The sequence below is a fragment of the Hemicordylus capensis genome, chromosome 3 (assembly GCF_027244095.1).
Source record: "Hemicordylus capensis ecotype Gifberg chromosome 3, rHemCap1.1.pri, whole genome shotgun sequence".
In the NCBI taxonomy this organism is placed as follows: Eukaryota; Metazoa; Chordata; class Lepidosauria; order Squamata; family Cordylidae; genus Hemicordylus; species Hemicordylus capensis.
This window is the reverse complement of record NC_069659.1, coordinates 269,569,415-269,584,767: the sequence shown is the minus strand read 5'-3', so window position 1 is coordinate 269,584,767 and position 15,353 is coordinate 269,569,415. Positions and strand designations below refer to the sequence as shown.

General features: G+C 45.4%; 1 protein-coding gene across 1 annotated transcript; it reads right to left on the bottom strand.

The window, feature by feature from the left end:
• Nucleotides 1-5,289: 5,289 nt before the first annotated feature.
• VAX1 (ventral anterior homeobox 1) lies at nucleotides 5,290-14,228 on the bottom strand. The gene is made up of 3 exons (XM_053305216.1): nucleotides 13,826-14,228; nucleotides 11,821-12,008; nucleotides 5,290-8,008 (listed from the first exon to the last, which is right to left on the bottom strand). The coding sequence occupies exons 1-3, from the start codon at nucleotides 14,061-14,063 to the stop codon at nucleotides 7,490-7,492; spliced, it is 945 nt and encodes a 314-aa protein (XP_053161191.1). The 5' UTR covers nucleotides 14,064-14,228; the 3' UTR covers nucleotides 5,290-7,489.
• Nucleotides 14,229-15,353: the final 1,125 nt, after the last annotated feature.

Below are 15,353 nucleotides of genomic sequence, written 5' to 3'. Positions count from 1 at the left end.
ACACGGGTCCCCACTCTTGCACCCCACCTCCCTGTTTGTCCCTGGAGAGAGAGGTCCCTCAGTATCGACTGAGCAACAAGTGTCCGAACACACCATCAGAAGGAACTAAGTATGCTAATATCTGCTCTAAAATCTCTTGCTCCCCTCTCTTCCTGCTCTCTTCAGAGTCTAACGCTGTTCTCTCGTCAGCCTTGAGTGGATTTTTAATTCAGATCTCAAGCTCTAAACATCTCTTTGAGAGCTTCAATCTAGTATTATTGATATTATTGGCCGGGTTAGTTTTCTTCGTTAATATTGTGTTGCTTGCTATTTCCTTTCTGTACCCCTAAAACTCTAAATAAACCTGATTGTAGTTGACTTAAACTTTCTGTCAGTACTTTTCAAGACCAAAGCTTTGCACAAATTTATTCTGTAATGAGCTGCTCACTCTGGATTTGCTGATTCCTCCCCACACAAGCTCAAAAGTTAGTCAGGAGTGCCTAACCAACACTCCAGAGCAGTTTCATTAACACTGACTGCTAATCAGGGTTAAGGGAATGAGTGCTCCCTTCACCCAGGATCCACAGTTGTGTGTCTTTTGGGGCTGCATGCAGCCTGAGGAGACACAGAGATGGGCACCTATTGCCCGTCCTCTGCTGGAATCTCCCAATGCACTGCCTTTGGCATGGTGCACTGTGAGATACCCGGAGGCCAGGACACGTCATGCCAGCCTCCAGAGCTTCACACTGCCTAGCGCAGCGCTCCTCATCTGGGAGCACAACCCACACTCCCATCAACCTTCAGGGGATTGTTTGAGGGAAAGGTAAGGTTTCATAGCCTACACCACCACCCTCCCTCCTCCCAAACAGTTATGTGAATACCCTTACTGTGTAGTATGAGAATGTTCAGATACACAGATTCAGATTATCTGTATCTGGAAGCACCCAGTGGGACCAGCTCCCCCCTCAAGACTCTATCAGGCCCATGAATCTCAGTCCTGGCTCTAGCCCTCAGTCTATACCTAGCCCTAGACTAGGGGTGTGCATGAACCATGGTTTGAGCACGGGGAGGGGAGCAGGGAGTGGGAGCTTTAAGAAAGAAGAGAACAGATCCTTACCTGGTTAGGCGCGGAGGGGTAGTGAGAGCTTTAAAAAGGAAGAGAGCAGGTCTTAACCTGTTCTCCGCTGCCCCATTCCTGCTGGGGTGGCGCTCGGCCCAAGTACCCCCATGTGGCACTAGCATGCACATGCCATCTGTGCATGCATGAGCACCTTTTGCATGTTCAGCATGGTGTTGATGATCATGCAAATTGCCCACACACATGCATGGATACCATGTGAATGCTGGCACCACATGGGGGTAGGCCTAGCACTTCCCCAGCAGAAAACTGCATCGGGTGGCGGAGAGCAGATAGGGACCTACTCTCCTCTTTCTTAATGCTTCCACACCCCTCCCCATGCCTAACCAACACTTGAACCATGGTTCATGCACACCCCTACAACAGACCCCACTGAACATCTCACCAGACTTCTCCTGAGTCCATCTCTCTCTTTTCGTGTGCCTTCTCTGATTGTGGGGTTGGTGGCCAGCAAAAGCCATAGATCGCAGTCCCTATAATCGTGGACAATATATTCTATGTCCCTTTCTAGCCATTCTTTCAGGTCATCCATCCATCCCTTCTTCCTCCTTCTGCTTGATCTTTTTCCTGCTAGCTTAGTAGTTCCTGCTAGTTAGTAGTAGTATTTGATAATTTACTTCTCTAAGGATATGTCCACAATACTCCAGTTTACATCTGTGGTTGTATGTATTATTTGTTTATGTGTCTTTGCTTTTCGAAGTACTTCTTCATTTGATGTTCTGCTGGTCCATTTAATCTTGAGTATTCTTTTGAGACACCACATCTCAAAGACTTCCAGTTTTTTGTGTGCTTATTTCTTGATGGTCCAGGTTTCACATCAATACAGGAGAAGAGACCAGATGTAGCATTACATCATTCTGATTCTGAGTTGCAAATCTAGTTTACTCTCACAGAGGAAGATCTTTATTTCGTTAAATTTTGTTCTTGCTTGTTCTATGCAGCTTCGGATTTCTTTTGTTTGGTCATTATCATGATAAACGTTTTCCCCTAGATAGCAGTAATTTTCTACTTGATCTAGATTTTTGTTACTGCATTGTATTTGGAGGGGAATTCTCATTTTACTCATGCACATTGTTTCAGTCTGTTTTGCATTTATTTTAAGGCCCATTTCTTCACTTTTTGTTGTTATTTCTATGACTAGGTTTTGTAAATAAAGCTGGGAAGTAGCTAAAATGACTGTGTCATCAGCATATCTTAGTTTGTTAATGTTGACACCATTTACTTTAATTCTTTCATCCCTTTTAACTGAAGGATCTTCTATTATTTTCTCCAAATAAAGATTAGAGAGTATGGGAGAGAGGATGAATCCTCGTCTGACTCCTCTTTTAATGTCCATCCAGTCTGTTTTATCAAGTCTCTCATGCCTGAGACCATGGCAATTCCTTATTTGTCAACTAGCTCTCTTTTTGCCTTGCTTACATTATCTGGGGTTTTGCCTGCTCTCCATCTCCAGCTGAGAGTCAATGTATTTGAACCAAGATAAGTCTGTTTAAATGCCTTGTTCTTGCTGCTGTTGCAAATATGCTGCTTCTTACAAAATTACCTTAAAACTCACTTTAAATTACCTAAAACTAAGGCCAAATCTTAAGATCAAGACAAGCCCAGACCCATGCACATTTCTTCAGAAACAAGTCTTATTAAGTTCAATGGGACTTACTCTGGAGTAAGTGTACATAGGATAGCAGCCTAAATCAGGGATTCCCAACCTACAATAAATTGTAGCTGGGGCTGATGGGAGTTGTAGTTCAGCAACATCTGGAGTACCACAGGTTGGGAACCTCTGGTCTAAGCCTGATGATGAATATTATTCTGAGGGTGGCCTACTAGTCCTTGCATATGGAGATCATATTCATGAACTAAATGTTTATTATATGTGGCACGTATGCTTTTCTCACCAGGCAATCTGTGTATACACAGTGAGGAAAAATATTTGCTCACACTATTGTAAACAAGTGTGCATGTGTCAGAATTACATACATGTACTGGGAAGATGGATGGTGAGTAGTGGGCTATTACAACAGCAATAGTACATACTTCTCACTGCACTTTGCCTTTGCACATTCAAAAATAAGGAATTCAACATGGTTGCATTTCCCCTTGGACTTGGATTCACAGCTCCTTGATTCAGTACTAGTGCTGGATGCCCCAGGAGAGCTTTTCACCAGCAGAGATTGGTACACCGCACCCTTTTCTGGAGCATATGGACAGCTACAGTCATTCATGATCTAGTAAGCATCCAGAAGGCTTTTGGGGAATAATGTAATGGTATGTTATGTAAGACAGTTGTGCTGATGTTTTTGCACTTGCTTCTTTTTGGCTCTATTGACTCTATGGTGGACTGATAATTCTTTTCACTTTTTAAATTATTGTACTGTTTTATATTGCTATTGATTTTATTTTATTGCCTTGGGTATCTTTTGTAATAGAAAACTGGGATGATATAATTTAAATAAATAATTTGCCCCTGAGTTTGGGGTTGGGTTTTGGGGGTGTCTGTGTTGGGGTGTGTGTCATCTTTTCCAAATGTGTATTAAACTCGGAGATTATCACCGAGTTCACTTTGGGTACCCTGTTTTCTCAAAGATCCTTGCCATGTGGTTACCAGTTTAGATTCATACATCACATTTGCACAATGGCAACTGCTGAAAAGCTATGGTTAGGTTGCCAGGTTGCACGGGGTACTGTAAAAGCACCAAAAATGTGACTCACCAAGCAAGCATCTTGCCACCAGGGCCAGTGGCACTGGTACCAGAAGAAAGCATGGGCAGACCATGGAATCGACACTGTTACACATTACAGATGTGACATGGGAGCCTGACTACAGAGGAGTGTTTTTTCAGTGGTAGTGATATGACTGTAGTAATATGTGCCTTACACCTGAGACACAGACACATCGCCATTACTAATTATTCCACTCAATGTAATTTCAGAACTCTGTGGGTTCTGTGGGTTCTCCTTCATTTTAAATATAAAAAAAATTAAAATATCCCAGATCTCACCTCTCATTCTGCTGCTTGCAAGCGTCTCTTTCATTTGAGAGGAACTTCTTTACTAGAAGAAGGGAGATTTATTCCTGCTGCCAGGAGATTTTGGCAGATACGCAACCTCCTTGCCTTGGAGCACTCCCCCTCCCCCTTAAACTGTGTAAGACTAGTTTCCTTTTCTAGCCTACAGCCATAAAATTGCTTGCTGAAAAATACCGGATGCATAAAGGGCCGTGCAGCAGCCCCGTTCTATCCACCTGTATTTCAGAAATAAAGCGCACTGAATTTACTGGAGTTTACTCCCAAAAAACTGAGCATAGGATTCCAGTCTGAGTTCCAAGTTCTCTCCATTGGGAAATGGGGCGGGGGCATCTCCGGTTGATTGCTGAGGAATATCTGCTTCTTAACGTGCAATGTTATAAAGAAGAAACTAATAAAATGAAACTAAAAAGAGGGACGGTGGCACAGTCTGTAAGAACAGTATGTGTGTGCACCTGTGGAAATGAACTGTTTCCCCCTTAAAATCTCGATCCATAAATAAGCATGATTCGTAACCCAGCTCTCACTGAAATGAAAATAGTGCTCTCCGCTGTTAGCGAAGGGAGGAAGGAAAGAGAAGAGCTAAATAGTCTTTTCGTCCTTCTATGGTTCAATTAGGAATTTATTAACTGAAAATCGAACGGAACCTTCTCCTGCGAATCAGGTATGGATTGTGCTGGTATACTCGAGGTTTGAAGGACGTTCGAGAGCTGTGGAACAAGCACCAATTTCCTCGGAGTCCTCAAGGAAAGCCACACTGGAATTGCATTTTGCTTATCGTCCTCTACACACCTTATGCTCTCTTGATCTCTGTGCCACTAGTGATCGCAAACAGAACTCGATCTACACGATTTCCTTAGTGGACACAGAGTCAGGATCAGACCCTCATGGGCGATTTCTTTGTAAAGACCTTCGGTCAATATCCCAGGAATTTTCTCTCTCCTTCTTTTCTGTGGGCTTACTGCGCACCCGTCCATTATTTAAATATGAATCCTAAACTATCATTTCGATGCACATACTCAGCAGAGGTATAGTTGGAGAAAGAGAGAGAGGACTGCAGAACTAGGAAGAGGTGGCGCATTTTGCCTTTTACTCGTGAAGAGACAATAGCTGGGGCTTTCTAAAGAGAAGACGAAAATAACCGCTAACTTTGCCATCATATAGATATAATATATTTCACTCTCACCACATAAATACAAAACAGCCAAATATCCAAAACATTCAGAACAAGGGTTAGTAGCAGAGGCCTTCACCTTCAGCCACAGATTCATTCATTATTTTCTTCACTAGTTGCCTAGAAATTTCAGACGTAAATAATTTACAATAAATTTACTATGAGGGTTTTCGTTTTGCTCTCTCGCTCTTCTCTCTTTAGTTCTTTCTGTTCTAGAATTAATTCTATGCACTACATCAACCATTCCACTTTTTTGCCCTTTTTTGGTTAAAAAGTTTGGTGGCACATATTTATACAGTCTGTAAACGCATTGTATCAAATGTTGTTGTTTTTTAAATAAAATGAAATAAAAAAGCAACCAGTTCAATACACGGCATGGGCTTGTGTCCCCCCCACCCCCCGTCAAATTTCAAGTCCTGGAATTTCATGTTTAAAAAAATAATCTTGGAATACATACAATGTTTTTTAAAAAAAAAAAAAATCTTGGAACACATACAGTGTGGGTAATTAGGGCAACGCCCCCCTCCACAACGTAACAGTTGTTAGGGGGGAATTTAAATACAAAATGAAATAGGATACTTTTTTTTAATTTTCCATTGGCTTTAAAATGAAATCGGATAATAACGATCTTTTTGTATTTAGTCTTGACTTTAATTTGATTCTAACCCCTTTATGAAGAAATTGTTCAAATGGGGGGACCAGAAACTTTAATTTAGGCCCATCTTATATGAGAAAGAATCAAATACTAATGTGGGTGTTAGGCGAGTTCTAGAAACAAAATCTCAGTCATGTTTTCCTCCGGCATTACTCTTATTCGTTACCAGTTGTATATCATTAGATGGGCAGGGGTTTGGGTGTTTTTGTTTTTTTTAAGAATTAAATTCCGAATGCAGTTCTGCATCGGACTGTAAGGATTTTCTCAAACTTCCGTTCTGTACGTCCACGCTGAGTCAATGGGATATAAAGAAAAACTTAAATAAGTTGCCCTGCTTCTCAGTGCGTGATAAAACAAAGGCTAGGAGGATCTTGCCACGAACGTATTGCAGTTTTTATTTTTTAAGACCACCAACAAGCCTTGACTAAGACTTTGTTTTTGGTCACAAGGAGGCTTGTTTCACAATTCATCAGATTTCAACATGTCTGTGTTTATTTAGCGTGGATGGAACTCCGATCCTATGCACATTTACGGGCGTAAATTCCATTCAAGCGGGACTCCTCAATAAACATCCTTAGGATTGCGCTGCACCCCTCAAGGGATTAGTTTCCAAGATTTTTTTTTTTTTTTGGTAAAATTGGGGCGGGGAAACGTCGTGCATCTTGAAAGTTATGCAAAATAACTTTGAACAAGTTTTTTTTACTGCAGAAATGAACAATAGTCACCCATGGGGAGGCTTGTATTGGTTCGGAATAAGAAAGGGGGCGCTCCTATAAATAAGAAAGGTCTGCTTTCAGGAGAATTTTTCCTTCCAGCATCGAACAACTATGACTGAATGGTGTGTGTGCGTGTTTGCATGTGTAGATACATACAAACACAAACACGAGAACTCTTTTAACTTCCGCCAACCTCGCCCCTTTAAGAGCGTTTCGCAGTAGACACACCTCTCCGCAAACACCAGCTTCAAAAAGCGGAGCATGATCACACTGAGAGTCAAATTGAAGTACAAGTCTTCATTTTAAGGAGTAATCCCCTCCTCTGACCCACACACACACTCCAGGCTATTGTCCCACCTTAACTGCATTCTCCCCACCTCGATTTCTAAAATTACAACCAGTGTAGGGTCATCAATACCACCAGTCGTCTTCCTCCCCACCCACTCCAGTTCTTGGCCTCTTCGTCTGCGCGGCCTGCCCGTGTCTGGCTTGGGCGGGTGACTTCGTGGCTGCAGCGATCGCTTTGTTTCTCTGATCTAGTCCATTTTGCCAGGCTTCCTGGGTTGAAAATTGATGGTCCATTCGTTGGCAGGCGGGGAGGGGGGGGGGCGGCAGGGGTCAAGTGTGATCCCGGGAGGCGACTTGTGGGTAGGATCGGATCTGAAAGGGTTAGAACAGCGTGTGGGAGAGATGCATTTTGGAGGAGGAGGAGGAACTGGGAAGGGCTCCTAACGTGTGGATGTTCCATAAATAATCGCCACAAATAGATACTATAAATAGAAATACACAGAGAGTTACTTCGAGTCAGTCCAGTGCCTTTTTGTCAGCGCCTTCTTTATTGGCGGTCCTGGAGTAGGGCTCGAAGGCGGAAGAGCTCAGGTATCTGGCGGACAGTTCTTGCAAGTTCCCTGCCAGGGATCCCGCCATGGCTAAAGGGTTGGAGGAGAGGCGGCTGGCCACCGAGCCCAGCAGAGTGGGCACCGGAAGGCTGAAGAGGTTGTGGCCCCCGGGAGGGGAGGGGTGGGCTGGTCCGGCCGCGCTGCTGACGGCCGGCTGGTGTGGGGAGCCGCCCGCAGTCCCCGACCCGGAGCCGCCGCCGGTGCCGCTGGCGAGGCTGGGGGCTCGCAAGGCCGAGCCCAAGGCGCTGGTGGCGCAGGGCGGGAGGAGGCCGGGCAAGCCGGGAGGGGAGAGCAGCCGCCCTTGCTCCAGCAGCCTCAGGACGCTGCAAGTCGCCGCCGTCTCGGACACCACGGATTTCAGCTCCGAGTCTTTGCCTTGGTCTTTCTTCTGCTTGGTGCGTCGGTTCTGGAACCAGACTTTGACCTGCAGGGGCGGGAGCAGCAGAGCGAGGGGAGAGAAGAAGCAGAGGCACCGGGTCAGCCGAGGCGGGGAAGCAGGCCAGAGGGAGGCGGCTGCCCAAGGCCAGGCCTGGAGCAGCAGCAGGACATCGGCCGCCCCACGCTGGGAGCCCTCCTCCCCAAACCTCCACAACACAGAGCCCCCCCTCCCCCCTGTGATGCCTGGAGCTGCAGCAACTCCCCCTACTCGAACATCGGGGAGCAAGGGATGAGGGGCCTAGGCTAGAGTGAAGAAGTGTGGGTCGCAGTGGGGGAGAAGCTGCCGTGTCAGCGTCCGTGCGTGCCTGCGTGCGTGAGGGAGCGGGAGTGCGTGTGTGGTCATCTGCGACGTGATACAAATCCTGAAGCAACCTTGCAATGCACAGGCACACTCAAGGCGCTGCTGAAGTGGCTACGAACGGCAGGGCTCAACAAAGAGTCCTGAGGCGCCTTAAAGACCAACAGCTTTTGATGCCTTCCCAGGCAAGAGCCTACTTCATCAGATGCATGAAGTGGCTACTAAAGATCTTGGACATATGGACACACAGAGAAGGAACGTGCTTCCAGACGGGGAGGGGGCGCATCTCTTTCATCCAGTCTGAAGTCACAAAGCATGCGGTTTAGTCCATACTTTAGTCCAAGCGGAAAGAATCCCAGCTGCTAGGAAAGCGTCTCCAGAAATGCAACAGCAGCTGACCTTGGCCAATCCGCTCCCAGTCCCGCAACACCCAGGACATTTTTCAGGGAGGAACATAGAGAGGTGTGCCTGGAGGAGAGATTCCCAGTGAGGGGCGTGCTTCCTTCGAGCATCGAAGCCTTCCTGCGCCCCTGAACAGTGCGGATCTGAGAACTAGCCCCTCCCACCCTCATCCCTCGGGAGTCACCTCCTCCTCCGTAGAACCTGCAGGCAAGGTTGGGGCTGCCGCGCCACTTTCCTTCCACCACCTGCCTTCTTTCTTGCGGGCACGAGCTTTTCCTGGCGACAGCGGAAGCGCAACTAGGCTTACAGTTGGGCCAGGGAAAGACTTTCTGGGGAGAGTCTGGAGGGCTGCAAGGGGCTGCTGTGTTCTGGAGCGCTTCCACTGACCTCCATGGAAGACTCTGCTCCAGTGGTGGGTTTCGGCTCCAGAGGCACCTCCAATCCCCCTCGAGCGACTTTAGATCTCTTTCCCACTATTTCGAATATTAGTTCACTTAAATCAATATCATATGCCACGTTCTAGCCTCCGAGGCTTTTTTCAACTTGGCTAAATCTGACAGCCAAAGAAATGATAATCAGCTTGTCAGAGGGATTCATTATAGTATAGGATCTTTTCAAGAAATAAGAAACCGCTCCTTACACGCTTAGTCTTTTTTGCATTAAGAATTTAGCCTGCCTTCCTTCCTTCCTTCCTTCCTTCCTTCCTTCCTTCCTTCCTTCCTTCCTTCTTTCTTTCTTTCCACCCTGGCGTCATGCTTTGCTTGGACTTTGCAAGCAGGAAGGACACAAATGTACATCACTAGGCTTTTCCACTCCAGGACCCGAAAACATAAAACAAAATGGATCACCACCACCCGCCCATCTTTTTCATTAGCTAATATGTAGCAACAAGCGCTAAACACAGCTGACATGATATTTTTCAGGTCAATGCAGAAGGAAGGGGGACCTTTTAGCACCTCTGTTTATGAGTCGCTGGGGATATTTTAAAGTTCCCCCAAGCATGCCATTATCCTCCCCCCACCCCCAGCCTCATCCTATTATCCTTTCCTCTGGCTCTTTCATTCAGTAAATCTTTCATACAGTATTTCCTTCCTGTGTGGGATGGCAAACGCCTTCTCGCCTCCTGTGTTATACACACACACCGCTCTCTACACCGCCAGGGAAATGGGCCCGCCCTTAAAACCCCCCACTTATAGCTATTTAGAAGCAAGTAGTTCTAAGAAAGAAAGAAAGAAAGAAAGCGCCCCTTAAAAAGTTAGGTTTGTCGATGGATGGTGATCTCATTCTTGTGAGAAACGTGGGGGAAATTTAAAAGAAGGTGAATGAAATATTGGCCTGTTGAAGACGAGCTGCCTTTCCTTTCCTTTCCTTTTTTTCTATTTATTGATAATATTACAAAACAGTTTTTCTGATATCCGTTTTCCTTTACTGACAAATTGCACGGGGACAGAGACGCTTGTTAAAACGCATTCAAGCCAAACAGACCCAAGGCAAGGCTAAAAACCCACGTGGGAACTCTTTTAAAAACTATTCTGCGGGGAAAAGATCAGACAAAACTGAAGAAAGAGGGGGATACCGAAGTGACATACTAGTTATATGGACCGTATAGAGGCCTTTGCGGCATATACACTTTTCAACGGACGAACTGCACTGACTGAAACACCTAAATGCATTTTTGGAAATAAATTTCATTGTAAAGGGGTCAGCTCCAAGCAAGGAGGTCGGAGATTTGAAGCCACCTCTACTGACTCCTGCAAATCTAAGCAGGCACATCCCGCGAATCATTTAGGTTTGCAGTCCTATACACAGTTATTGGGAGGAAATTACCATTGAGGCCAGTGGGCTTACTTACGAGTGTAAGATATATATTTCAAGACGTCCCAGTGAATTCATTTAGGGCTAAACTGCTGGAATTTGAGGTCAATTCCCAGATTTTGCCATCAAAAATTCAAAAGCTTGAATTATTATTATTATTATTATTATTATTATTATTACCACCACCACTGTACAAACGCTAACATTGATGAATGTGGTCAGACGCTAAACAAAATATTTCTCCCTTCTAGACAGAAGAATCCTGCAGACATAAAGACGTTGCCCTCAGTTCTGCTTTTTGTAAACTATGTTGTGTCCCCTTTCTCTTTCGAAAATTCAATATTGTTACTTCATGTTGCTGTTGATTTTTACGGGCTAGGTTCTTTCTGGTGCTTTTGTAAGTCCAAGGTATTTTACCTGAAATTTAAATTTAAGCTCTACCCTTAAATCACACAACGCGGAAATAAATCAACTTTATTCGAATGAGGCATATCTATTGTAATGCGTTTAGGATGAAGCGTGTAAGCAATCGTGTGTGAGCATATATGATTGCTTCTGTGTCTTGAACTATAGTTCTGGAAAAAGCAAATTAACGCCCTTGGAGTGCCCTACCAGCTCTACCTAGCTGGTACCCTAAGTATGTGTATTGGGAACGAAGTGGTATAGAATTTAATGGGTCTTAATTCTACCTAACTGTGCATAGGACTGCATCGGATGTAAGGGTGCAATTCACACCCCATTGAAATCAACATCTTTCCACACCCTTCAAGTAGTTCAGTTCTTAATCAAACTGAAGTACCACCTACTTCTCTTTTTTCACGAAGGCCAAACGTGTGTGTGTTTGGGGGAGGGATTGCTGATCTGTGTCCCTGATATTAGCAGACTGTTACGACTAAGAAATTGGGGAAAACACAGCGCACCCCCAATTAGGGTTTGTGTTTGGGCTTTGCACTACCAGGAATCTGCGGGCAGGGCATTTGTCTCCGATACCTCGCCCACGATTTCTTTTCTTTTTCTTTTTTATCGCAGCAAGGAAGGAAACGATCCCATTTGATCCTCACAGCCCTAAGGTGGAAGTTGGTGATGACTACAAGGTCAACCAGTTAGCTTCAAAGCTGAGCAGGAACTTGAACCCCGCGTCCCCCCACCCAGTCCAAGTGCAAAGCTCCAGCCACTACACCACACCGCCTTTCAGTGTGGAACACTTTGGGGCGGGGGGAGGGAGGAGAAAAGAGAGGCGCGCAGGCAGCACCTCTCGGTAGGCTGCCCTTGCCCGTTAGTACCTGAGTTTCTGAGAGATTGAGCTGCCTGGCTAGCTCGGTCCTCTCCCGTCCAACCACGTATTGACACCTCTGGAACTCCATCTCAAGCCTGTACAGCTGTTCCGCCGTGAAGGATGTGCGGGTCCTTTTGGGCCGGTCCAGATCAAGGCCTTTCGGGAGAATAATCTCTCTTATTGAACCTTTGGCATCTGGCAAAGACAGACGGAGACACTTTTAGACCCAGAAGAGAGGCACTCCTGCCTCGGAACTGCACAGAGAGGCAGACTTCTTCCCTTGGAGTCCCGAGTCCAGCCTCCGCTCTTAGTTTAGCTGTGGGAGTGCCCCAAATCGACTTGGGGGACCCTGAAAACACCAACGCGATGCCTATAGACACTAGATCCATTGCAAAGAGGGCCACCGAGATCCCTTTTGAAAACCTGCCCACATGACCAAAACTAAACGCGAACACGCTTTAGTGTAGGGATCAGCTCCTCTCCTCGAGGCCTAATCGCCAAGAATTCCTCTTTGCTTCATCCCCGCCCGGTTGTCTTTGCATCGATATGATCATATTGGTCTGGGTGGCTTTTGAACCCAAATGCACACAAGTTAATCATACAGGTCTGGCTGGAAGGGCCAAGTTATTCAATTTGTCCGAAAATAAGAAGCAAACGCTACCTCCCCCCGCCCTTTCCCGGTTCGCCTCCAGGATTCGCAGTAAAGGACACCCAGAGTTATCAGTACCTGGTCACGCTAGAACGCGATTCGGATTACATCCAAGTCCAGCCTCTTTCTTCCGTAATTTTACCTTCCTAATACAGCTGGAAGTCTAGAGACCTCCAGAATTCTAACCTGACCTCTTTCAAGGGATCAACCGGTCGCGCCAGGATGAATGACTGTTTACAAGGCCTGGCTTTAGTCTCATTCTATTCGAAGTCTCTCTTTTAAAAACCTTAACTTGATCCTTTCGGAATTTCAACAGGCATTTTTCAAAAATCCTGTAAAATGATTGCGGATAATGATTGGTGGGTGGGAAGAAAACGATTCAGGGAGGCGTAAAATAACAAAAGAAGGAGGGGGAGCCCAAATAGTACATTTAGGGAAACTTGTGGGAACTGAAAGAGCTCCAGCAGATTTTAAAAATGGGGATCTTCTGATGGGCGTTGTTATTGTAAACTCCTGATGGAATTGGGCGCAAGCGGAAGGAGATTCTTGCACCGTTTTAAAGAACTTGTTGCAAAAAACTTGACCCAACCTTCCTAAAGGGTTCAAGTGAAACACGCGGAATCAACTCTTTCTTCCGGGTACTTCATCCAGCGGATTCGGAAGCCTTTCCCTAACCCTTGGAGAAATCCAGGAGAGGGGAGAGAACGGTAAAGGTTATCAAAACAGAAGCACCCTTGCGCATTTCTTAATATTTCGATGCGAAGGTTATTTCGCTTCCCTATAGCCCTGCCGGAAAGGCTTTTTTGACACTTCAAACCCGCAGCCTTTTCAAAAGGTCTCGTGAATCAAGGCGGGGGGAGACAGAAAGAAAAGGGGTGGGTGGGCAGTCATGTTATGAGCCCTCTCTGTAAGCAACAGCTCTTGAGGTTTAAAGCAAACTGGGAAAGAAATGCAACGCGGATCTCAGATCCTCCCCCCCCACTCAACGCCCCCCCCCCCCACCGCAAAAAACCTAGAGTACATTGAGGAAGGGAACCACGAATTCCCCGAAACTAAGCGGTGAGATTTGGAAGACTGAGCCGTGGGAAACCTTGCCTTTAGATTCCCGGCATCCCAAATTGGGAAATCTCCCTACAATTGTGAGACAGACAAAGAAATTGAATGAAGTGAAGCAAGCCTAGAATAAAGAGGAGGCATTGATACATTAGAAGAATTTGGATGAATGATGATCATAATAATGATGATAGCAATGAACAAACAAACAACTAACAACAACAACAACCCAAACCCAACAAAAGAAAAGTAATAATCTCTAATAGGGATTTCCGATACCAGTCACAGACAACATACTCGAGTCCCCTACCTCGGACTAGTATTCTTCTGCAATAATCCGGGTCAGCGGAACTCGATTTACTTTTACTGCAATCTTCGGAGACGCCAGAAGCTGAAAAAGTCCCTTGTTGATCCTTCAGAAACGAAGTGGAAATAGTTCCCTCGGATCCTTTGCCTTCCTTGCCCTCTTTATGTCCGTTCTTGGAAACCCGGTTGGCATCAAGCTCTGAATTGCATCTAACGTCCATTTTGTCTTGTTTCCCAAACATGTAGTGCAATATGTTTAAAAAAAATAATAATGGGAAAAGGGGGGAAAAGGTGGGGAAGGGAAGACGTCTGTGTTGGATATTACACGGCGTATGGTCAGAGCGGTGAGTAAGAGCCCAGTCCCTGGAAGGCGAGAGGTCGGTGGTGCTACAGAGGCAGGAAATCAGCAGCTTCCTCAATCCCAGCGTCCTAGTGCGAGTGTCCAGCTTCCCTGAGCCCCAATGATCAGGTACTCAACAGTGCAACTCTAAAATGATTTAATGCCTGCCTTATTACAGAGAGGGATGTAGTTGTTAGACACCCAGAGGGACGCGCACTCGCTGTTTCAATTGATTACGGGTAATTTTGCAGCCTCCACATTTAGGTTACCTCATGAATACACTAAATTGTTTGGATAATATATCACATCGTAATGGGTGGTTTGTATGCTTGTCCCCAATCAAGTCGAGTTTAGCCAGTGAATAAACTGAAATGATTGGCCTTGCTTTCAGGAAACACACAATCAAAAGACTGAGACTTCCAGAAGAAGGGGGGAAAAAAACTTTTGACAAGATTCAGCCTGAATTGTTAGCAGCCATTAGCAGCCATTATTAAGTTTCTTCAGTTGCCTTTGACCCTTCCAGATTACAGAATGGGTTTCTCCAAGACACGCCTATGACATCTGAATAAAGCTACCAAGCAAAGAAATAATAATAATAATAATAATAATAATAATAATAATAATAATCCATAAAGTTTCAGAAAGGAGTCTTGATTCCTCAACAACAAAATACTGAATCCTCTACGACCCACAACCAGATCACCACCAAAGTAACATCAACATGGTGGGGGGGGGCAGTTTTCTTTGCTGTGAATTGATCCAAGAAAGTAAATTTGTTTGATTTCCCTGTTGCTAAGTAGCAGGAATCCTTCTTAACACTTATCTCCACAACCAGCCATCTTAAAACTCCTACCTCTCCTTAATTCAGTTCAGACACTTGTGTGTGTGTGTCCCTCCCTACCCCTCCTTCTTTCTAATTCTGCACCTCCAGGAAGATGAACACATTTGCAGAGCATGCTCCTTTAAAAAAAGAGAAAGAAAGAAAGACCCAAACCAACCCTGCTTTGTATTCAGATGGATCAGGGTGTGTGGAGGAGAGAGCGGGGGAGATCTCAACTGCGTGATCGACTCAAGTTGGTGGGGGGAGTTCCCCCTAGCTATTTCATTGTCTCTGCTACAATATCTTTGAGAACCGCAACAGCCAGTAATCCAATAAGACCATTGATTAGGCTACAATGATTCAATTCAAGCG

Excerpts from the sequence above, each read along its gene's own strand:
- VAX1 (XM_053305216.1), bottom strand. The coding sequence starts at position 14,063 with ATGTTTGGGAAACAAGACAAAATGGACGTTAGATGCAATTCAGAGCTT. Across the intron at positions 12,009-13,825 it reads CAGAAGAATACTAGTCCGAG|ATGCCAAAGGTTCAATAAGA; the intron begins GTAGGGGACTCG and ends TGTCTTTGCCAG. Across the intron at positions 8,009-11,820 it reads TCAATCTCTCAGAAACTCAG|GTCAAAGTCTGGTTCCAGAA; the intron begins GTACTAACGGGC and ends CCGCCCCTGCAG.